Source organism: Myotis myotis, unplaced genomic scaffold (assembly GCF_014108235.1).
Source record: "Myotis myotis isolate mMyoMyo1 unplaced genomic scaffold, mMyoMyo1.p scaffold_m19_p_28, whole genome shotgun sequence".
Classification (NCBI taxonomy): Eukaryota; Metazoa; Chordata; class Mammalia; order Chiroptera; family Vespertilionidae; genus Myotis; species Myotis myotis.
Genome location: NW_023416333.1, coordinates 2820430 through 2845157, shown reverse-complemented (window position 1 = coordinate 2845157; position 24728 = coordinate 2820430). Strand labels below are relative to the sequence as shown.

General features: G+C 50.6%; 2 protein-coding genes across 2 annotated transcripts; both read left to right on the top strand.

The window, feature by feature from the left end:
• The first annotated feature begins 1049 nt into the window (after window positions 1-1049).
• Window positions 1050-10727, top strand: SIGLECL1 (SIGLEC family like 1). The gene is made up of 5 exons (XM_036295947.1): window positions 1050-1083; window positions 2264-2533; window positions 2653-2758; window positions 3841-3986; window positions 10690-10727. Exons 1-5 carry the CDS (start codon window positions 1050-1052, stop codon window positions 10725-10727), a joined length of 594 nt encoding a protein of 197 aa, XP_036151840.1.
• Window positions 10728-10767: 40 nt separating this feature from the next.
• On the top strand, window positions 10768-20847 carry LOC118649149 (sialic acid-binding Ig-like lectin 10). The gene is made up of 6 exons (XM_036295946.1): window positions 10768-10792; window positions 12574-12927; window positions 13653-13901; window positions 14237-14518; window positions 14671-14773; window positions 20625-20847. Exons 1-6 carry the CDS (start codon window positions 10768-10770, stop codon window positions 20845-20847), a joined length of 1236 nt encoding a protein of 411 aa, XP_036151839.1.
• Window positions 20848-24728: the final 3881 nt, after the last annotated feature.

The window sequence follows — 24728 nt, the reverse complement described above, 5'->3', positions numbered from 1 at the left end:
TTGCTTAAATAGGTTCATATAATTTACTTTTTAATAATGAATGTGTTTACAGCCAGCTATGAACATTCTTAAAAATTGAATAATCAGCAGTGAAATTTTAAAAAGGCATGGGGAATGTTGGAAAAGGCACAGAGGGAGATGAAGCGTGGGTGCAGCCAAATTGTAGAGAACCTTATTTGCATAGCAAGGAAGTTTGGAACTTTTCCTATCAGCAGTAGTAATTCCTGTCCATTTTTCTTCTTCCAAAGGTCTACTCAGTCTGGCCCCTCCTCTCCATCCCTCACAGCCCATGCACCATCTCCAGAGTGTCATTCATTCCATCCCACCACACCAGTCTCTTCCCTGGCTACCTGGGAAGTTGCTTCCTCTACCCGCTGACTCTCACATGGGCCCCAGTGGGATATTTGGAACTTGCAGACCTGATCCTGTCCCTCCATGGTACACAAGCCTCCCATGGATCTCCATTAGCTTTTAGAGGGAACCCAAAGGATCTGGTAATAGAATCCCTCCAAGGGGGCTGGGACTGGGAGTAAAAGACTAGGGGAGAGAGAAGAAAGGAGACCTGGTTTCACAGGAGATTGGTGGGGGCTGCCCTGTCCCTAGATATTCTTGAACATTTCCCATGTAATTCCTGCTTCTCGGGGTGGACTGACCTTCAGGATGACTAAAGAGACAGAAACTCCTGGCTTGCTAAGAATACTTTCTGGCCCAGCCAGTATGGCTCAATGGTTGAGCATTGACCCAGGAACCAAGAGGTCAGGGCATATGCCTGGCTTGTGTGCTCAATCCCCAGTAGGGGACATGCAAGAGGCAGTGGATTGATGATGTTTTTCTCTCATTGGTGTTTCTATCTCTCTATCCTTCTCCCTTCCTCTTTCTCTAAAAATTAATAAAAATATATATTTCTTTAAAAGAATACTTTCTGCTCCCCGTATCCCTACATCTTCTTTCAGTTACTCATCTTCTCATCCCTTCTGGACTACACAGTTCTGAAGTCGGAGCTGGCTGCAGTAAAGGCCCTGGGCTTCTCCTGCCCCTGAGAGCCGCCAATGCTGCAGCAGGTGGCGCCACCCAAAGGTCTGGGTGAGTGGTGGAGAGAAGCGACGCTGGGGTGTTTGAGGAAGCTGAGGGCTCTGGGAGCACAAGGAAAGAGAACATGAGGGTGCAGGATATCAAATAACCAATCCGGATCAGACATCTGTGGGTCAGATTCTGGCGGGGCTGGTGGTGTCCGGGGCAAGTAGCAGATTGGGCCAGGGAGAGGAGTGGGAGGTGAGGGTGGTCTTCAGATAAGAGAGCACAAGGAGCTGTTTCAGATCTCACTGGCACTTGCTGGGAGCTCACAGGGAGTCGGGCATACCACAAGCTCGCTTTCCCAGATGGAAAAAAGAAGTAATCTAGAGAACAGCAGTGGAGGACAGGCTACACATCACCCATAACGAGGCCTGCAAATTCCTTATTACCTCAAGTGACCAGAGATGAAAGACCAAGATCCAGGGTTATTGTTTAGGGGGAAATGACCCCTTTCCTCCAGTAACCTCAACCAACACCAATGAAAAAGAACACAAAAACACTAAGGACCGACAACTCACTAAGCCATGATATTCACCAGGTGGACAATATGTCCCACCTATTCCCTGTAGAGTGAGGCAGCGTCAGATGTTGTTACCCAAAAGGTGTCACAGCAGTCTTTGCCTTAGATGAATGCTCAAGCCATGTCCACTTGGGGTTGGGAAGAAGAAACTCTGGAAAGGCATCTGTTTACTGAATGGGTAATGCTTGACTGCACACCGAGCTAGGAATTCTGCAAACATGAGGGCGTTCATCCCTGCAGCAACGATAGTATGACACAGGTTCAGTGAGCATCCCTATTTTCCAGACTAGGAAAGAGCAAAGGGAGGGGAAGTGATTTGCCCCACAGCATTCAGGCAGTAAGTGATGAAGGGAGAAATTGATCACAGATGGAGCAGGGAAGGGGCAGAGCCCAAAGGGAGAGTGGAGATGGGAGGAAGAGAGGGGAAATAGGGGCTGAGACTAGGAAGTCTAGCCTAGGGGGCAGATAAGGGATTGCAATGTAGATCCCCAGAAAATTCCAGGTTCAGGCCAGCTGAGGAGAGAGGTCTGTGAGGCTCAACTCCTCTGGGCCTCCAGAAAGTCTTTCAAAGTTTCTTGTGAATCACAAATAAGGAGAAGGCTGGATCCTAGAGAAAGTGAAGAAGGGAAGTGAGGATGCTTGCCGATTCCTGGTCCTCTCTCCCCACAGAACCTGCGAAGCTGGTCTCTTCCTCTTGCTCTTTGCAGAAGATTCTGCAGTGCAGCTGCTCCTTCCATGGGGTCCCCGCACCCTCTGTGCAGTGGTGGTTGGAAGGTGATATCCTTGGTATAGACAATCCCCAGGTGACTTCTACCATCCTTGCCCCCTGGAGCAACACCACCATTAGCCTGACCGAGATGCCAGACATGAGCACACCCCTTCTCTGTGAGGGGAAGAACGACTATGGAAACCATGCTATGAATATCATACTGATGTCAAGTGAGGATGAGGAAGAGCGGGATGGGGATGGGCACTGGGGCCAGGGGAGGAAGCAGAGCTTTGGCTTCAATTTGAAGGTCGAGGGAGAGAAGCCTTTCTCATATGTTGTCTACTTCCAGTAAAGAGTCCTTTGGCTACCCAGAGTTTCATCAGCGGGCTCTTCCAGGGCCTTGTCTATGGAGTCATTGCAACTACCGTGCTCTTTCTCTGCCTCATCCCACTCATGTGAGTACTGGAGTTAAAGCCCACCAGCCAGCCTCTCCCAGAGCCTGCTACTCAGCAGGCCTGGCTGGGGTGCTGGCACAGAGCGGGCAAAGACAGGAGCTCAGGGCCTGGCAAGGGACAGAGGCATCACACGTGGTTACCACAGTCCAGGGCCACCAGGGCTATTCTGAGTCACAAGCAGGCCCGAGTGACAGGGGCTTTCAGCAAGTCTCAGAGGAGAAGGCAAAGGAGGGAGTGGCATCCCTGGAGAAGACAGCAGAGTCCCCAGGGTACTGTCTATAGTGGATCTGGGGGGCCAGAGCACTCACTGTTTGGTGGAAAGTGGTCTATGCAGACCCTAGGATGTGTTTGAGGAATCCCCGGTGACATCATGCAATGTTAGTTGCATTGAGAGTGGCAGATAATGGCCAAGGGTAAAGGTGAAAAAGGCCCTCTGTGTCAGTTCAGAAAGATTCTTGAAATGGCGAAACCTGTTGGCTAGAAGCCTAGAGTGAGAAAAGCAGAGTTACCACAGGTCAGGCCAGAGTTTGGCTCAGGGGGCGGTGGGGTGGGGGGTCGTCTGGCCTGTCCAGACGTCTTGGGCTTAATCCTGAGTTGGGAGCCATGGAAGCAGGCTAAGCTGGGGAGAAAAGCATGAGCTTGGGGTGGAGCACAGACCAAGAGAGGGAGAGCCAGAGGCCTGGGGCCTAAGCCAGTCTGAGCCAGGGCAAGTGATGAGGAGCCGTCAGAGACATGGGACTTGGCTGTGACCGGATATCCCAGGTGAGAAAGAAGAGGAGCAGGGTGGCAGGGCCAACTGGTGAGCCATTTTCAAAGAATAGTCAGCTGGACTTAAAAAACCAGCAACAGTTCCTTACAGTTTGCAAAGCCCTTTGATAGCTGACCTCATCTGAGCTCCACAGCCTGATAGGCAAGGTGGCCCCCTTGAAACTAATTCCCAGAGAGTGGTGTGGCTCACCCTAGATAACACGACAAGATGGTAGTGTCATTGAGGCTCTAAACCAGAACTGCTAAGACCACAGACCACCTGGGGGTGCTGGGGGGTGAAGAGCCACAACTGATCCAGAGGGTCATTTCCTTAGAGTGAACCACATCAAAAGGACACTGTCAAAGAAAATTGCAGTGATCAAGGCAGAAATGAGCCCTTCAGAACCCAACATGGCTCTGAATCCCGAGGAACCAGGAAAATCCACAATCATGCTGTCTTCTGGGAGCCAGCGTGTGGTGGGTACCCATTGTGTCTAGAATCTAGTCTACCATAACAGTGTAACAAGACCCACGAGGAGAGGCACATGCAGTGCTCAGGAATTACCCTCCTCATCCTATCGAATGCCCGAATGTCCTTGACTGTCACCTCACAGATGACGAACCTAGGCTCAGGGAGGGGGAAAAAGATGATATTACGAGAAACACATGAAGGGTAATGAGAATCAGAAATGCGCGCGCGCGCACACACACACTGTGACACTGTGTCCCCATTGAGAAAAGGGTTGAGAGAACCTCTAACAGCAGTTGTAGCATTAGAGTGAGGATCAAAGGGTTTGGTCTCTGAGTGGCAGTCTACATCAGCACAGTCTATAGATGTCACAGGCCCAAATCAGCTGAGGTGCTGGAGGACCCGACTAAACCTGGGTTACTTCATTTACCCTGCACCCCATATCCTCAGTGGGGTTTGGAGGAAACAGTGCTTGAGCTAGCTGGGCCTCACTGTTATTTACTATTGATGATTCTCTAGGACCAGAAGTGCCCTGCTCTCCTTATACCCTGCACTGGGACCTGGTGTTCTTTTGTATAAAGCATGCATCTGTAATACTCCACGATATTTCCTGCAGTGTTTTCTAATATCCATGTGGCAATTCGGGGATCTCAGAAGTGGGTCCACCCCAAGCTGGTGGGGAAGGCACCCTCCCAGTAACAAGGCTGAGCTGGGGTTCTGGTTGCCCAGAGGAAGGGGGGGGCTGAACCTACCTGCAGAAGCGGGCCAAACTTGCCAAGGGAATCTGGAAGACAGTCTGGTGCTAATGCATGGGGAGGACCAGCAGGAGAAGACAGTTTCAGGTTCCCACCAGGGAATTGCAAGAAAAGGTGAAGCCAATGCCTGCTCCATATTGCCCCAAGTGCCCAAAGGGTGGGGAAGGGGGGGGCAAATTCTGTCCTTTCAGGTTTGGATACCTCATCTCTGAACCTGTTCCAACATCCCTCTTTCTTTGCACTCCAGGACACAGCCTAAACGTCCAGGAAAAAGCAAGATAATTGGGGGCTGACAAACCCTGGGAAAACTACATTCACACCTGGACTGGCCAGTATCCCACGGAATTGTTAAAGTCCTGGAAGCCAGGAGCCTATAGCAAATCTGGAGCCCCTGAGTCTCAGTTCACAAAGGCCTCTCAAGCCCCCCGCCCAGTTCTTCACACTGGTTCTCCATCGAATAGGGTTACTCTTGGATCTGATCATAGAAGCTGTGAAAGCGAACTATGAACTGTTGTTTTAGCCGGAAGAAAGATGCCCTGTCCTGGAATGGTGTCAAAGGGAGGAAAAATAAACACTGGACTATGAAATAGGTCCACCAAAAAGTAGCTTTTGAGCCCTTACTGTGTGCCCAGGACTTGGAATATACATACAAGAGGACCAAACTTTGAAACCATAGTATATGGATTAAATCCCAACTTCAGTGCTTAGTGGTCATATGTCTCAGCTAAGACCACCCTTGAACTTTGAACTTTAGCATCCTCACCTGAGGTGTACCTGGATGGAGAGTGAGTGAAAACTGGTGTCCAGAGATACAGGTGGAGAAAAGACACAAACATGGGCCATGAATGCCAACGTAAGGCAGTGGAGCTTTATCTGGTAGGACTTTATTCTGATTCCCCCAGAATGTAAGTTCTATGAGAACAGGGGTCTTGTCTTTTTTTTTTTTTTTCTACACCTAGAACAGTGCCTAAAATAAACTCTCACAATAGTTTAATAATTTAATAGTTTGATAATTTGATAGTTTAATAATTGAATGGATGGATGGATGGATGGATGGTTGGGTGGATGAATTGTAAGCTGCTGGAAGATTTGAAGCAAAGAAGTGGGGTGACCAGATAAGACTGGAGGCAAAGAACTTAATTAGGAGGTTGTTGCAGTATTTCTTGGCCAGGCTGAAAGGTAGGCACACAAGGAATGAGAGTGGGCTTCTGGCATTAGAATGGACCAGGGCTGTGAAGTGTTCCCCTCAGAGTAGATGACAACCTTTCTGGCACCAGAGGCTGGTGATTTGCATGTGTTGAGAAAAGGATCATCTCTTCCCTGGGGCATTATTTGCGAGTCAATTCAGTGGTTCTTCCCTCAGCACCAGTGAGATGGTCATCTTGTACTAAAGGTAGATTTTTATATAAGTCCCCACATGTATGGGCACCTTTCTTGCATGCAGTTCATACATTCCACAGGTGAGGCAAACAAGCCAGACACTGAATTTGCCTCCGTGGAGCTCGTGGTCTTCACAAGCTACATAGAGAATGAAGAAAGAAAGAAAAATAACTTAAAATGATTAAGTGCCAAGAAGGAGGAGGACAGAATACTATGAGCATGTATGAGAGAACAGAGGAGGAACCTAGTGTAGATTAGAAAGCCCAAGAAAGTGACATTTCTGCTGAGACCTAAACTATTTGGAGCTAATCAGAGGGAAGAGCAGGTTCTGGGCTCTGAGATGGGAGCAGTTTGATATGAGTTCAAGAAATCCAGGTCGGCAGGGGAGTGAAGGGGTCTGTGCTGCTGGAGCTCAGACTAAGGGGTGAGCTGCTGGGGGAGAGAGCTTTCAGGGCCTCTAGGTGAGAAGTTCAAGTTTTAGCTTCTCTCCGGGAGAGTTAGTGCCTCAAGTGTTTTGTAATCCTGGAAAGAGGGTTCCTATTCATCAGGACTTCATCTGTGAGAATATTGTGTAGCAGAAGTTTTAAGTTGAAGGGAGGATCCTTTATTATAGGTCTGAAGTTTGCTTCTATCAAAGAAACAAATCCTATATCAGGGAGGAGTGGGCAAGGACTGGGCGAGGAAGGGTGGTAGGTTTGAGGAAGGGGAGGAGAATGAGAAAAAGGATGGGAACTGGGTTGGAAATAGGTCAGGCCCGGATTGTCATGAAAATGGAGAGCTGGGTCATCTCTGTGTGTTTCGTCTTCTTGGGGATGGGCCTTGGTCGCAGGACAGGAAACAAGGGCGTACCAAGGCGCCTTCTGATCGGCCACGAGGGTCGTGCACTTGGCATTTTGTTCCTTGATCAATGGCCGCCAATCTGCCCATCACCTGCTTCCCCACAAGTAATGGTTGGAGGAAAAATGTCCCCTAACCACTGATTGGCCTCGAGTCTTGAACTCAAGGAGGAGTCTAGAAAGACGGTTCTCCTAAGGGCTGGGGAGGGGGAGGCCCGCCCAGCTAGAGTCCAGGGTTCCCAGTAGTGACCGTTGTTCCAAACTGGCTCAGCCACTGGAGACCCAGGAGACCCCTCCCCGTTCAGCGGCCCCTGCGCGCATCCTCAGGCCTGGATTGGCTCCTGATGGACTCGCGGCGCATGCTCATGGGTGCACGTGCGGGTGGGGCTGCCCTGGGGGTTTGGAGGACCGCTTCTTGGGGAGCAGGTATCCGCACGTGACCTCTGGCTGGTGGGATGTTAGTGAAGCTTGGAGACGCCAAGGAAGTCTAATGAGCCGGTTATAAAGCAACTAATCAGTTAGCCTTCCTCCACCTCTGTCACTTCCCGGTAAGTCACTTAGTGGTTGTGCACACGGTTATTCCACGGGTCAGTCAGTTCATCGGGCTCATGGTGAGACGTTACATCAGCCCAACAGTTCCTTGCTCTGGAAAGTACGTTCCCCAGTGAGCGTTCTATAGCACTGACTGTTAACTATAACTTATAGCTAATAAGTCAGCCGGTCAGTCACTTGTCGTTCGGGAAAATGCAGTTTTCAAGGAAGTAGCCAGGTGGACACATGTTAAGGAGGTTTCCAGGCTGGAACTCTTGGAACCTGAACCCGAGACGAGGAGGTAAACTTGGAAAAGGACATTTGGAAAAGGAAAGAGGTTGCCTGTGGAGTCAGCACATGGAGGCGCCAAGGCCTGGAGAAGGGAATGAGATGTGGAAGAGATATTAAAGACTGAAGGAATGTCGCATATTGAGCAATAAAAACCTCTCGTGTTATAGATGAGGAAGCTGGGGAGAGGAGACCGCGCTCATGGTTACCTCGTGGTTGCCAAATGGCCGTTCCACCTCCCGCAGTTACATCCATATTCCAGGGAAGAAGCAGCAAGTGACAAGGAGAAAGTGTTGGCGCCAACATCAGAAAAGCAGAATTTCCCAAAGTCTCCAGCAGACAGACTCATATAGTTGGTATTTTGTATAGACAAGTCTCAAAATATTTGCTTAATAATAAGTCTAGCAGAGTCCACGCATTTTTATTTTTGCGTCGTTCATGTGGAAAAAGAGGAGAGTGCGATCCCACAGACAGGTATACAATTTAGGAAAACAGTGCCATCAATCACAATGTTTTGTTACCAGAGCAAGAAATTATCAAGTAAGACAACTGGTCAGAATTCCATTTTATTTGAATATCATTTTCATAGGACATGGAACAATTTGTAATATCTTTGGAGTCTCATAAGACCACTTTGTTTAAATTGTTCTTTCAAGGGAGTGTTTGTATTAACAGAGAATGGAACAAGTCAATAACACTCATGAATATTCATTAAAGAGCTGTATATTGCAGAGGAGAACATAAATTATATTATTTTGTTGTTGTTGCTGTTGTTAATCCTCACCCGAGGATATTTTTCCATTGATTTTTAGAGAGAATGGAAGGGAAGGGGAGAGACAGAGAGAGAGAGACACAGAGAGAGAAGGATCAATCGGTTGCCTCCTGTACGCACCCTGACTGGAGACAGAATCCGAAACCTAGGTATCTGCTCTGACCAGGAATCAAAACTGTAACCTTTTGGTGTGTGGGGCGATGCTCCAACAAATTGAGCCACACCAGCCAGGACAAAAAAATATGTAGTGTTTTTTTTTTAAACAAAAAACAAAAAAAACACTAAGCTCTGGAATTTTATTAGTTTATAGTATATACAAAAAAAAAAAAAATCCTAAAACAGATACTCAGATCTCAATTGTGATGGCAGAAAGAAAAATGGTGTAAAAGGCTGAATAGGATTTTTTATGTATTTTTATGGATTTCAAAGAGAAAGGGAGTGGGAAAGAAATAGAAACATTAATGATGAGAGAGAATTATTTCATTGGCTGCCTCCCGCACGCCCCCTACTGGGGGTCGAGCCCACAACCTGGGCATGTGCCCTTGACCAGAATCAAACCTGGGACCCTTCAGCCTGCAGGCCGAAGCTCTATCCACTGAGCCAAACCAGCTAGGGTTGAATAGGCTTTTATATCCTGATAATTTAATAGCATTTTTCTATTTGAATTTGACTCAGTAGCTTCATAGCCACCCCTAAATTTAAAAAAAGGCAGGGAAATACAGGGTTTTTTTTAAAGAGCTGGGGACTTGATCACCTGAGTAAATTTGGAATAAAGAGGCACAGGAGGGATGACATCATGTAGAAAACTCTTGGGGACAGACAGCCTGAGACATTGCCATAAAAGGTGTGGACAGATAGGGAGCTGAGGAGTCAGAGAAAGACGGCTTTCTGGTTGTGGATATCCTTGGGCGCTGCCATGAGGAAGTTCCATTTGATCTGGACTTGAATAGAGTGGTAGGATTTGAGCGGAGGCAGAGGAGAGAGTTGCAGAAGGTTGCCATGAAAAGGGGAATGGCCCAAATAAACATACAGAGGTAGGAATGTATGGCATATGTTTGGAATGGGTCCCTTTTAAAATATATATAGAAAAGGGAGAGGGAGAGAGAAACATCAATGATGAGAGAGAATCATTGATTGGCTACATCCTGCATGCCCACTTCTTCCCTGGAATATGGATGTTTTGCAACCCAGGCATGTGCCCTGAAATTAAGCCATGACCTCCTGGTTCATAGGTCCACGCTCAACTACTGAACAACACTGGCCAGGCTGGAATGGGTACCTTTTTTTCTCTTTCACATGCAAATAATGGCATAAGTGTAGGGAGAGGGGTGGTGGAGATAGAGCAAGTGTGGGGCAAAATCATGGAAAGCTCGAATGCAAAGCAAGGGAGTTTGGAATTTACCCTGTCAGCCATAGAAATGTCTTTGTGTGTGTATGCAGATATCCTAAGTATATCCCATCTTCTTATCCACCCTCCACCCCCCAGCCACCATGCCAACTGAGGCCACGTCATCTTTGTCCTGAACTCTTGTGTCCTCCTCAGTGCACACCCAGAGGAACCTTTATAGTGCCCAAAGCTGCTCCCCATAGTTCAAAACCTTGCTGTGATTTGTATTACATCCCCACTGACTTGGGAGAGAGGCCGAGCTCCTCAGCCTGGCCTCTGAGGCCCTTTAACGGAGGAAGGAGGCAAGTGAAGATGCTAAGAGAGAGAAGAAAGCAGACATGGTGTAGGGCAGTGGTCGGCAAACTGTGGCTCGTGAGCCACATGTGGCTCTTTGGCTCCTTGAGTGTGGCTCTTCCACAAAATACCATGTGCGGGCGCGCACGTACAGTGCAATTGAAACTTCGTGCCCCATGCGCAGAAGTCAGTATTTTGTGGAAGAGCCACACTCAAGGGGCCAAAGAGCCGCATGTGTCTCGCGAGCCGCAGTTTGCCGACCATTGGTGTAGGGGCTCCACAAGAGTCGTAGGGACTCTCTTCCTGAAGCTCCTGGTGGTTGTTTAAATGAAGCTCCCCATTCACAAGATGAACAGACCTTAAGGTGATGGAAGAGACAATAGCCCCTACTAAGACGTGAGTCTGTTTCTACCCCAACCCATGTCTCTCACGGTTGCACTCCTCCTCACCCGTTCCCTATCCTTCCCTCCAGGACATATGGACCTGAGATCAGAGTTCGCAGCAGCATAGATGCTGGTCCTCTCATGTCCCTGAGATCTCGCTGGTGCTGATGGCACTACTGCTGTTATGGCTGGGTAAGTGGAAGGAGAGGCAGGGTGGGGTATCTCAGGAAGCCAAGAATGCTCTGGGACGGAGCTGAGTGGCGATGGAAGATGAGAAAGGCTGAGGTTGGGAAAAGTGGTGAGGACCTCAAGAATTAAGTACGTGATAAGTAATAAAGAATTCCATGTGCACATTCTGTGATTGGCATTGTGACCCACCACGTGTCTCATTTCAACTACCCAACCTCCCCCAGAGGAGTTGTTATGCCCATTTGACAGATGAGGACACGGGCTTTGAGAGATTGAGCAACTTGCCCAAAGTCCCTGGAAATTTTGCTGGTGGAGCCCAACTCTTCTGACTCCTCGTTCCATTTTAATGCCATGCCCCTGCCACTCTAGAACCGAGATGATAAGTGTACCCACATCTGCTCTCTCAGCATCATCCTGCGTGATGAGCATTATCAGGTCGAATCTTAGAGAAGAGACTCAGCACAGTGGACCAGAGCCAAGTGTGTCAAGACCCACAGATGTGATGTCAGAGTAGCAGACTTCATGTGTGAAAGCTGGGGCCCAGGCCTGATGATGTTACTCTTTTCTCTATCACATGGGGCTATGTCCTTAATCTCTCTGAACCTCCGTTTCCCCATATGTCTAGGGGACTAATAATAAAACCATTATGCGAATGGCCTAAGCTGATTTCTATGAAGGCACTTGGAAATCTATACACACTTACTCAAAAACCAGAGTTCTAGCCCTAGCTGGTTTGGCTCAGTGGATAGAGAGCATCGGCCTGCAGATCAAAGGGTCCCGGGTTTGATTCCAGTCAAGGACATGTACCTCAGTTATGGCCTCTTCCCTGGCCCAGACCCTGGTTGGGGCTCACACAGGAGGCAACCAATCCAAGTGTTTCTCTCACATCAATGTTTCTCTCTGTCTTTCTCTCTTCCACTCTCTCTAAAAATCAATGGAAAAATATCCTTGGGTGAAGATTTAAAAACACACAAAAAACAGAGCTTTACATTCCAGATATTCCTATGGCCAGGGAGCTTTTGAGTTGACCTCCACCATCAGAAGCTCCTGCATAGAAACCAAAGCCCGCTTTCTCTCCTGGAAAGAGGCCAAGGTCACAAGATACAGTTACTACCAATAACAAGAACAACAAAACAAAACAAAAAACAGCAGATGGCATTATATTGGTGCAGTTTGGGAGTCCCCAAGACCACCCTTGGGTTCCTTGATTCACAAGAAGGACTCACAGAACTCGGCAGAATTGTTATATTCATGGTTACAGTTTATTAAAGCAAAAGAATAGAGATTAAAGTCAGCAGAGGGAAGAGGCATATGGGGCAGGGTGTAGGAGAGAGCAGGTATGAGCTTCCAGTTGTCTCCCCCAGTAGAGCTGTGTGGACAATGGGTGGCAACACACATAGTATTGCCAACCAGGGAAACTCACTGAGGTTTGGTGTCTAGGGTTTTTCCTGGGGGTCCAGAGGGAGTCTTATCCTATAGGCATGGCTGACCACCCCCATGGCCAACCTTAGCCTCAAGCCCCTCCAGAAGTCAAGATGATACCGTGTGCCCCCAGGTCCCCACCATCAATCACATTGTTAGCATATACTGTCTGACTGTGGCCCAAGGCCTCGGATAAACCAAGACACACTCATCAGCCAGGATATTCCAAGGGCTTGGAAGTCACCTCCCAGGATCTGGGCAATGGCCAAACCTTCCTAGGACACGGTCAATCCTTTAATGCGCCATTGGGACACTGGGACACACTAGGTGAGTCTATTTTCAACTTGAATCTCTCCCCACAGGGTTCTTTTCTCCTGCTTTGATGGGAGTCACGAAGATACCAGTGAAAGAGAACCTGTGCACCACAGTCCCTTGCAGATTAGCATTTCCCAAAGAACCTCTGGGCAGTTCCATGATCATGGGCTACTGGCTCAACAAAAATATCAGCGCCCCTGTAGCCACCAATAAGTCCAATGTTATCATAGATGACCACAGCAATGGGAGATTCCACATCCTTTGGAATCTTGAAGAACGAGACTGTACCCTGCTGACCCGCAATGTCCTCAAAAGGTTCAATGCCACATACTTGTCCCCTGAAGATCTTCACGAACAAAAGGCTGCTCTCCTGAGGGAGAACATCACACTCTTCCTGTCAGGTGACGTTCAGTCTCATGCAATGGGTGGTTTGGAAAGGAGGAACTCCAGAAGGGGTTCTAGGGATTCTAGTCTACCTCACCAGGCACTGGGCTTTAAAAAAAACAAACAAACAAAAACTTAGTGATTTAATTTTTACAACAATAAGACAAAGAGACAGGTACAGTTGAAATCTTTATTTTTTTCTGAATCAAAATGGCAAAGAGAGAGAAAGTGACTTAGCCAGCAGCAGCAAGCCAAGGAGAGCTGGAGGCACGAATGATCAAGCTTGGAAGGGCCAGAGCCTACAGGGAGAATTGGATTGGGAAGAAGGGAGGCAGGGTATGAGCTGGCCTAGGAAGTCCGGGCTGGGGGACAGAGAAGGGATCATAGGCGATCTTGATCCTTAGGAAATTCACTCACCTTCACCTTGAAAGTCCAGGGTTCAGGCTCAAGTTCAGGCTCGAGACCTTCAGCAAGTCTCTTTAGTTTGCTCACCTAGACAGTGGGCGATGCTCCTTTCATGCAGAGAAGATAAATATACTTAATGCAAAGCTACCCGGGTTCCATGAGGTTGGAGGAATGGGGGAGGGGCATTAAATGAGCTAATGGGTGGGAAAGCACTTTGTAACCTGAAAACGCTATGCATCAGTGACGTGTCCGTGAGGGTCCCTTGTCGCCAAGGTTTGGGTACAACACATCTCTGTCCCTCAAGACCTGACTCAAAAACCAGAGCTCTACATTCCAGATATTCCTATGGCCAGAGCGTCTGTGACCTTGACCTGCACCATCAGAAGCTCCTGCATAGAAGCCAAAGCCCGTTTCCTCTCCTGGAAAGAACCTGCCATGTCCTTCAACCCCAAAGGCTCCAGAAACTCCTCCGTCTCTTCCTCCGTGCTGCACTTCACACCAAAGCCGAAGGACCATGGCGCCGCACTGCAATGTTACTTGAACTTCCCTCTATCTAACTCGACCGCTGTCAAGTCCCCAGTGATCAGTGAGTGCTGGTGGGCAGCAAGGAAAGAGAGAAATGATAACCCCAAGAGGAAACCCCCGAGGCCTCACAGGAAGGGAAGGGACCTCTGGGGATAAGTCACATCTTCCCCTGGCCTTTGGGGCTGAAAGGTCAGCGGTAAGGGCTGAGCCCAAGCCTGAGAAAGATGAGGAGAGAGGCTGGAAGGAGAACTGCTCTGAATTCCAGCCCCTCTGAGCTTCCAGATAGTCTTGCCGCAGCTCCTTTTGAATCATAAATGAGGAGAAGGCTGGGTCCTGGAGGAAGTGGAAAAGGGGGATCAGGGTGCCTCGGCGACTCCTGGCCCTCCCTCTCCACAGTACCCGCCACGCTGTTCCATTACGTGTGTTCCTTGGAGAAGAAGCTGCAGTGCAGCTGCTCTTTCTATGGTATCCCCACACCCGTCGTGCAGTGGCTTATGGGAGGTGTTCCTGTGAGACTGAAAAACATGAGTGACGCCTTCCAGGTGGCCATCACCGTAGCTGCCCCCTGGGCCAACAGCACCATCGAGTTCACTGGGAAGCCAGAAACAGTCATGAGCCTTCACTGTGAGGGGAAGAACAAATATGGAATCCAAGAGGCCAGCATCTTCCTGGTACCAGGTCAGTACACAGGGGTCTAGTGACTGGGCTAGAATGACAACACCTGGGGACGGGGATGAGGATGGGCACGGGGACAAAAGGAGGAAGAGCTTCTCAGACTTCACAGCTTCAGGAGGAAAAACAACAACACTCTTGCTTCCTGCTGATTCCAGATGAAAGCTCGGTTTCCATATTGTTTGTGAAAGGGCTGATCCAGGGCATCGTGTATGGAGTCATTATTCCAGCACTATTCTACTTCTTCCTCGTCCTTCTTGTGTGAGTATCAAGTTAAAGCTTATCCGCGTGGCTTTCCCAAAACCTAATACACTTATTTACTTACTCATTTACTTTATATGTTTTTATTGATTTTTTTTTTTTTAGAGAGAAAGGAAGGGAGAGAGAGATACCAATATTGGTCAGCTGCCTCCTACACGCCCCCTACTGGGGGTCAAGCCTACAACCTGGGTATGTGCCCTCACCCAGAATCGAACCAGGGACCTCTTGGTGCATGGATGATGCTCAACCATTTGAGCCACACTGGTGGGGACTTATTTTTGTACTTTATGTACTTCCTTATAACTCCTCCAGTTTATTCTATTGTGTCTACCCTCTTGCTACGGACTTCTATTATTAAATTCAGTCATTCTTCTTTTCCAATATTTGCCTTTAAGGCCATAAATTTTCCTCTGAGAATAACTTTAGCTGCATCTCACAAATTTTAATATAAAATATTTTATTACCACTTAGTTAAAACATTTTAATTTCCATTATAAGTTTTTGATCCAACGGTATTTTTAGATACAGCAACAATTTCTAATAACCCTTATTTCTTTATTTCTAGCTTAAATCTAGTAAGTTCAGAGAACATATACAATGCATGATTTCAGTTTTTTGTTTTCTTTGGCACAATTTTTGTTTAGTTTTTATAAATATTCCACATCGGTTTGGAAATAATCAACACTTGTTGAATTCGGTATTTTAAATCAAGTTAATTAATCATGCTTTAAATATGCTTTAAATCAAGTTAATTCATCATGTTGTTTAAATCTTCTTGAGCTGTATTGTGACTTCTGCTTGGTGAGCCTCTCTACACTTAGTCTCCCTTCTCTTACCTGGCCAATGTTTATTCATCATTTAGTCCTCAGCTCATAGCTCTTCCATCATGAGCTCTAGGAAAGCTTCCCTGGCACCTGGTTGGGCACCTTTTAATGTCTCCCATAGCCATCTGAGCTTTGGAGTCTTCACACTAATAATGCTTTCACTCTGATATGACTAAATGTGGATATCTTTATATGTTCATGTGTTTGCTGTTATTTATATGTTTGGGGCATCTTTAATTTGTGGTTTTTTGGTGTCTTTTATAAATTTTGAAAAATTCTCAATCTTTGGTTCTTAATATATTGCCTCTGCCCTTCCCTTTCACTGTGGGGTTCTCATACGATACTTGTCAAGCTTTTTTTCAATCTTTTTTTAATCTTACCCTGTAGTTTTGTATTTTCCTGGGATATATACAAGTAAAACAAGTACTCGGTTAGAAGGTCTATTCAAGGAAGATACTGAGGGAACCCTATCCCTTCAACATTTCCATCCTTAAGTGGGGACAGAGCATCAGTACTTCCCAGAAATGCTTCAACTTATCCCTGGTCAGCCCTCTCCAACCTAGCACTCTGTCAGTATTATAAATGTGTTTCTTTTTTCCACAGCTCTCTTATCTCCTCCCCTCTCACTCTCAACAGTAAGTTTTACCTATACTTCCCAGAGAAAAAGCAACTCCCAACATCTACAAAGTTGTTGCCATTCGTCCTGATGATTCACTCCTGGTCTTTCTCAGAGAAAAAGGCATTCCTCTTCTTGTCTGAAGTCAGCCCCACCTCCTTTGCTGGGGAATCCATCTCCTCAACACTTGATTAATCATCCCTTCTCTCTCCTAGATTTTCAATCTTTCTTTTTTTACTGGCTCTTTCTCTGAAGGATAATATAAACAAGCCCAGATCTTTCCCACCTGAGCCCTACAAACTCCCTCTATATACCATCAAATGTTTTGTTTTGTTTTGCTTGTTTGTTTAAATATTTTTTTATGGATTTCAGAGAAGAAGGGAGAAGGAGAGAGAGGTAGAAACATCAATGATGAAAGAGAATCTTTGATTGGCTGCCTCCTTCACGCCCCGCACTGGGGACTGAGCCTGCGAACCAGGCATACGCCCTGCATCATAGGTCAGTCAACGCTCAACCACTGAGCCATGCCAGCTGGGCCAAATATTTTGTTTTGAAAGAATAGCTTACACCTATTTCCGGATCCTCATCACCATTACATTCTTCAATCCACGGCCATCTGCTCTCCAGCACCATGCCACGAAAGTGGCATTGTCTAAAGCAGCGATTCTCAACCTGTGGGTCGAGACCCCTTTGGCGGCCGAACAACCCTCTCACCGGGGTCACCTAAGACCATCCTGCATATCAGATATTTACATGATGATTCATAACCGTAGCAACATGACAGTTATGAAGTAGCAACGAAAATAATTTTATGGTTGGATCACCACATGAGGAACTGTATTTAAAGGGCCAGAAGGTGGAGAACCACTGGTCTAAGCAATCAGTTATCCTTATTCTCAAAATCCAGTAGCAGACGTTCTGCCTCCCTCTTGTTCATCTTCAGCTGGCATTTATGATTTGGGCGGGTGGGTGATGCTCTCCTACCCAGTGTCTTCCTTTCACAGCAACGGGCTTTGGCAGAGCCATCTGCTGAAGGTGACGTGCTCAGAGCAGGGGTAAGGAGTAGGGAACTTAAGAAGAGTGCTGATGGTGTTAGGCGTGGTTGCAGTAGCCACTGAGGGGAATAAATGGGGAATAAAACGGAAGACCGTTAGTGAGCAGCAGTGAAGATCCAATGGTGACTGGAGCCTATTAATTGTCTATGGAACCACCTGTCATTACCGGGGGACGTTTCCTCCCAGGCACAGTTAGTGGAAGATAAAGAAGAGATGGTGGCATAGATCCAGGTTGGGATCCCTGTAGGCAGAGTGCCATCAAAGGCTGGTTATATGGGTGGCGAGGGAGGCAAGGAGTAGGGGTAGGGAAGGAAGTGAAACCAAGATAGATGCTGGAGCATGTGATGTCTTGGGAATGAAGCTTCCGCCTGTGAGATCAAAGAGCAGGAACACCGGATTGGAAGGAAAGCACAAGAAAACTCGAGGGAATGGAACTACGCAGATCATGAGATATTGGGACTGAAAGTGTCAGAGGTGGAAATGTTTAGGGGGTAATGGCTCCTTGGCAGTTGAGGGAGACAAGTCGCATTAGACAGGACGGTTCCCATTTGAGCAGTAAGAGCAGAACTCTTGCCCGGCTGGCATGGCTCTGTGGTTGAGCGTCGACCTATGAGCCAGGAGGTCACGGTTCAATTCCTGGTCAGGGTACACGCCCAGGTTGTAGGCTCAATCCCCAGTAGGGGGTGTGCAGGAAGCAGCCGATCAATGAATCTCTCTCATCATTGATGTTTCTCTCTCTGCCTCTCTCTTCCTCTCTGAAACTAATAAAAAAAATTTTTTTTTTTTAAAAAGAGAAGAACTCTACAAGTTCAAGGAAAAAGAGAACAGTTCTGGTTATCGGTTGCTATGTCACTACCCCCAGCACTAGTGACTTTAAACAATGATCATTTTAATGTTTCTCATAATTTCATGGGTCAGGAGTTTGGGTAGGGTCCAGCTGGATGATTCGTCTGCTTCCCTTGGCATCCACTGACGTCACCTGGTGTAGTATTTATCTAGCAGCTGGGCTGTGCAGGAGGGTTCAGACTCACATGTCTGACATTTTGATGGGGGACAGCCAGAAGGCTGGGCCCAGCTGAACCCCTGTTCCTTTCCCTGTAGCCTCAGGGCCTCTCATCTCTTCCAAGGCTGAAGTTGCCAGTCGTCTTTACGGTGAAGCCTGTAATTGACCAAGCATCACTTCTGCCATATCTGACAGTCATAGGCTAGCCAAGGTTCAAGGGGAGAGGAAGCAGACCCTAGCTCTCCATGGAAGGAGCTCCAAAAATCTGCAGCCATCTTTTAGTCTGCCGCAGGAACATATGGACCACATGTTAAGCATCAGACTTAAAGAACAGAGACTTGTTTTCTCAGAGCTCTGGAGGCTGGAAGTCCAAGATTTAAGTGTCAGCAGGGTTGGTTTCTCCTAAGGCCTCTCTCCTCGGCTTGTAAATGGCGGGCCTCTGGCTGCCTCTTCGCATGGTTATTCCTCTGTGCACCCATGCCCCTGCTGTCTCTCCCTCTTCTTATAAAGACTCCTGTCATATTGGATTAAAACTCCAGTTAATCACCATCTCCAAGTACCTTTGACCCTTGAACAACATATTTGAACTCTGTGGGTCTACTTATACACAGATTTCGATTGACCCACACAGTTCAAACCCGCATTGCTCAAGAGTCAACTGTACAGTCATATGGAGTAGGGCCCATTCATAAGATCTCATTTAAAGGCCCTATCCCCAAATAGTAACATCCGGAGGTACTGGGTGTTGGACCTTCCACATATGGATTTGGGGGCAGGGACACAATTCAGCCCACAACAGGAAGTATCTGTACTTCAGGCCTGACTGGATCCAGGCACACAAATGACGTCCTCGAGAGCCTGTCCCCATCTCTGGAGGTTCTCTCCACCTAGTGGGCAGGATGGCCCACAGCAGGCCCAAGTGCACATCCTCCTAGCTTGGCAACCAGCCGAGAGAGAACCTGTCTTTCTCTTGGTGATCGATCAATCCCAGAGTGATGCTGGTTGTCCCTGCGAGTCACAGGCCCATCCTGGACCAATAGCCATGCTCACATGGGCGAGGTACTTTGATGAGCCTATCCAAAGTCTGCTTACCCGCCTTGCTCGTTCCCATGGAAACCACAAGGAAAGCTCCCAGCCACAGTTCCTCCTTACTCCTTGCACCTCCTGACTGACCCTGGTGCCTCCTGTGTGCCCTTGCGAGGCATGGCATGACCACTCTTCTGGGAATTGTAACTCTCTTCTCCTTTCGTTTTTTTAAATATATTTTTATTGATTTCAGAGAGAAAGGGGGATGGAGAGAGAGAGATGAAGACACCAATGATGAGAGAGAATCATTGATCGGCTGCCTCCTCCATGCCCCCTGCTGGGGATCAAGCCCGCAATCCGGGCATATGCCCTTGACCGGAATCAAACCTTCAGGCCAACGCTCTATCCACTGAGCCAAACCGGCTAGGGCTGTAACTCTCTTTTCAATGGCAGTTGTCTCCTGATCTATTGGCCTCACCATAGCCAAATACAAATAAACTCCCAGGTACTTTTTAAAACAGCTCTGGAAGAACCAGCCCGGGCAAAGCAGGGGGCCCGCTGGGCAGGCCTGCAGTTGCCAGGGTAATCGATGGTACACCCACACAGCAGAACCCTGCACAGCTGTACAGATGGAGGAAGCACTCCGTGCACCGACATGTGCAAATATCCCAGAAATACTGAGAGAAAGAAGAAAGATGCCCACAAAGACTTGTCCAAGAAAAGCAGCCCACTATACTCAAATCAAGACATTAAAAGGCTGTCCGGCCGGCATAGGTCAGTGGTTGAGAGTCCACTATGAACCAGGAGGTCATGGTTCGATTCCCGGTCAGGGCACATGCTTGGGTTGCAGGTTTCGATCCCCAGTGGGGGGCGTGCAGGAGGCAGCCGACTGATAATGCTTTCTCGTCATTGATGTTGCCATCTCTCTCCCTCTCCCTTCCTCCCTACAGTCAATAAGAATATATCTATTTTAAGAAGACATTAGGAGGCTGGGAGGGAAGCAGAGGGAAGATGGAGTCATGAAGGGCCACCAGGTGGGAGGGCTGAGACTTTGTCCTGGGGGCTCTTGGAGCTCTGAGAAGACTGAGCAAGGGAGGGGTGGGGGCAGGAGGCCCGGGAAGAGGCTGGGAAGAGGGTCCAGGCCAAAAGGTGGGTATTTGTACCCCCATCTGATGAAGGGAGGGGAGGGCTGGTCATAGAACCCACAAATGGAGGAAAACTCAGTTTTCTGACCTTCACCCTAGGGCTCTGTCTGGTAAGGGGAAGCAGGAGGGGGGGAGAGAAGGGGAGCTGATCACAGCATTAACCACAAGGTTCGTTGCCTTAGAATCAGGATTCTTAAGTGGTGGGTGAAGCGTCAAATCCCCAAGGAGGAGGAGGTCCTGATCCTCAAGAAGCCAGAGCTGCTGGAGGAGCCAGAAACGTCAGAGGAGACTAAAGACGCAACCTCCCCCAGCTGGGCCAGAGAGAAGTCCCTGGAGCGGCTGGAGCCCAGGCCGTCCACCAGCCAGGCGGCTGCACTGCTGCAGCCCTCGGCGGACACTCTTTAGAAACAGAGACGCCCCGGGCCCCCTGGACCCCAGGCCTGGACCCCCAGCCCAGTCCAAGGCATGGCCGCCAGCACAGGGCACCGGGGCCGGGCCTTCACAGCCTCTGTCTGCTCTCCAAGCTGAGCTCCCCTTCCAGCAGCCCAGCCCCCAGCCCAGCCCCTGTCCCCCAGAGGAGGCCCCTCCGTCCCGTCCCGGCACCACTGCCCGGCCCGGGGAGAAGAGGAAATGCCAGGAAGGGTGCTTGGGCTGCTCGAACAGCGTTCCACAGACCAGGTGGCTCACACAACAGAAGGTAGTTTTCCACGATTCTGGAAGCTGGTGAGATGAGGGTGAGTCTGAGATGAAGGGTCGGGAGGGTGGGTTCCCCTGAGGCCCCTCCTTGGCTGGCAGATGGCCAGATTCTCTCTGTCCTCACATGCCCCCCCCCCCCCCCCCCCGCCACGTCTGTGTCCTACTCTCCTCTCCTCTTAAGGAAATCAGCCCTGCTGGGCTAGGGCCCACCCTAATGGCCTCCTTTCATCTTAATTTTCTCTTCAAAGGCCCTGCCTCCAAATACAGTCACATTCTGAGGTCCTGGGGTTAGGGCCCCATCGTATACATTTGGGGGGACACAATTCAGCCCATACAGAGGCTTCCAGGAGCTGGCCGGGTCCCTCCATTGCTGGGAGGCCCGGAGAGGGAGAGGGACTTGCCCAGGGCAGGGGAACGCCCAAATCTGGTTCTCAGGACAGAGGGTGACAGACGCCTGGCTCACAGACATGGTAGAACCACAGCCTAGTCAGACCAGCGCAAACCTGCAGAGCGGGGGCGGGTGGGGGCGGGGGGGAGGGGTTGGGGGCACACGACTCCATCTCAGACTAAGATGAGAGAGGCCACTGCTAGGTGCTCACCCATTCAGCCCAGACCGCCAAGCACAGGCCTCCTGTCAGCCGCGTCAAACATGCCCACTCCCTGCCCCCGAGGAGCAGGTGTGAAACACGGAGGCCCCTGGAGCACAGGAAATGGACTCCTGTTGGTGCAGAGGCCGTGCCGGGCATTGTGAACCCAGAGGGACAGCCACCCTCCTACAGCCATGGGGGCAGCACCCTCCCAGCCAGCCTCAGCATGCTACAGAGGCTGAGGCCCGCAGGACTGACACACTGAAAAAGCAACTCAAAACCAGAAAAATGCAGGGGTCTCTGCGGGGGCATTGGGGATCCTGAGACCTCACCCTCCACGCTCTGCTTTGCACACAGGGAAACTGAGGCTCCCAATGCCTCCGGCCACACAGCCAGACTGTGCCCTGCTCGGGGCCCCTGAGTCCGAGGTCCCTGGTCCCTGTCCTTGGTCATCTTCTCCTGACCTCATACGACTCTAGTGCAGGGTCCGCAAACTCAGAACTCCACCGGCCGAGGCAGGTCACAAAAGGAGCGCCATGGGCCTGGCGGGCCGCCTGGAGAGCAGGTGCCCACCTGCAGGGGGCGCCCAGCTGCGGCGAACCCGGCTCCCACTCCTCCCGCACCTGCCCTGCCACCCACCTCCCGGCAGGAACGGGGACTCTGTTGTTGCCAGATCTTCTGACTTTTTTTCTGTTGTAGGAGAATCCAGAGAGACTCAGATTTCAGTGTGAAATGTCTGGATTCGAGCATGCTGGTAATTAAAACCATGTTTTTCAAAAGCAGCGTGGGTCCAAGAAAAGCCTCTCATTTGCAAATCTGATTAGCAGCTCAGATATGGAAGGGACGCCCTCTGTCCACACCCACGTCCTGCCAGAAGGAGGTGTCTCCATTCAGAAGGCAACCCCCTTGCCAAGTGCAGGCGGAATCCCCAGATCCGGGGCAGAGGCGTGGGGGAGGACAGACGAGGACGCTTCCTGGGTGACTCGGGGGGGCCCCCACAAAACCCAGCCGGAGCAAAGCCTACATTCTGGAAGTGGGGCATGGAGGGGGGTGGGGGGGAGGTTGGCTGAAAATAAACACTTGAATCCATGAAATAAGGGAATGGGAAATGCCACCAAGAAAGCAAAACCGAGGTAGGACAGAAAGACAGGGTGGGGAGTGAGGGTTCTGTGCAGAGCAGAATCAGCAAAGCCTTCTTAGAGGGGAGGCCCCAATGAGAGCCTTGTGCTAGTCTGGTCAGAAGAGCATTGCAGAAGAGGGAACAGCATGTGCAAAGGCCCTGGGGTTGAAGTAAGTTTGGCCTTTGTCTAGGAACAGAAAGAAGAGCAGGCAGCAGTGTGGGGGGAGGTTCCGGGATTGTTGAGCTCAGGTGGTGACAGAGGTGGGGGCTGGGAGGCCAGGGATTGGCTGCTGTGGTGGAGCAGCCATACCTGGGGGGAGGGTGGCAGCTCAGAGAGACTAAAAAGTTCCAGCCCCCAGCTGCCCCAGACATGGAGCAAGCTCAGACTGTTCTCAGAGGCCTATATGAGGGGCAGGGGACAGGGGACGGGGGCACTTCTCCTGGGGGCCAGGAGGGAGGACTGTGCCTGGTAAGCCGGTGCGTAGTCGGGCCAGGAGGAAGGAGGAGCTAGAGGTTGCTGGTGTGCTGGGCAGAGTTACACCTTCCAGGGTCTTCCTTATTATTCTAATAACCCTGGACGGTGATGGCTCCATCCAGCAGGGCAGGACCCTGAGGTTCTGGGAAGAGAAGTGACTTGTCAAGGTCACCCAGCCAAGCCCCTGAAAAGAATGAGTAACCAGGATGTTTTGCACCTGAGCCTTGAACAGCCATCTCCTCGCCATTCCCAGCCCCCAGATCAGGTCCCCCAGTCCCTCCCCCTTCTCTCGTTCTCCTGGGGGTGAGGGTTGGGATGGAAGGAAGAAGGAAATGTTTTCCCTAAAGTCAATGTTATTCATGAAAATAGAGAAGCTGAACTATGTCCCACAGGAAGAGAGGGCTGGGGGCCTGGGCTCCTGGGTCCGAGGGAGGAGGGGCTGGGGCTCTGGACCCCTGGGTCTGAGGGAGGAGGGCAGGGGGCCTGGACCCCTGGGTCCGAGGGAGGAGGGGCTGGGGGCCTGGACCCCTGGGTCCGAGGGAGGAGGGGCTGGGGGCCTGGACCCCTGGGTCCGAGGGAGGAGGGGCTGGGGGCCTGGACCCCTGGGTCCGAGGGAGGAGGGGCTAGGAGCCTGGACACCTGGGTCCGAGGGAGGAGGGGCTGGGGGCCTGGACCCCTGGGTCCGAGGGAGGAGGGGTGGGAGCCTGGACACCTGGGTCCGAGGGAGGAGGGGCTGGGGGCCTGGACCCCTGGGTCCGAGGGAGGAGGGGCTGGGGGCCTGGACACCTGGGTCCGAGGGAGGAGGGGCTGGGGGCCTGGACCCCTGGGTCCGAGGGAGGAGGGGCTGGGGGCCTGGGCCCCTGGGTCCGAGGGAGGAGGGGCTGGGGGCCTGGGCCCCTGGGTCCGAGGGAGGAGGGGCTGGGGGCCTGGGCCCCTGGGTCCGAGGGAGGAGGGGCTGGGGGCCTGGGCCCCTGGGTCCGAGGGAGGAGGGGCTGGGGGCCTGGACCCCTGGGTCCGAGGGAGGAGGGGCTGGGGGCCTGGGCCCCTGGGTCCGAGGGAGGAGGGGCTGGGGGCCTGGACCCCTGGGTCCGAGGGAGGAGGGGCTGGGGGCCTGGACCCCTGGGTCCGAGGGAGGAGGGGCTGGGGGCCTGGACCCCTGGGTCCGAGGGAGGAGGGGCTGGGGGCCTGGACCCCTGGGTCCGAGGGAGGAGGGGCTGGGGGCCTGGACCCCTGGGTCCGAGGGAGGAGGGGCTGGGGGCCTGGACCCCTGGGTCCGAGGGAGGAGGGGCTGGGGGCCTGGGCCCCTGGGTCCGAGGGAGGCTGACATTGCACCTGAAGCAGAAGGGCGGTGGGCTTCGGGGGGGAAGTGTCCCCGGCCCGGGGTTCTGGGGATCGAGGGGGGAGGCCG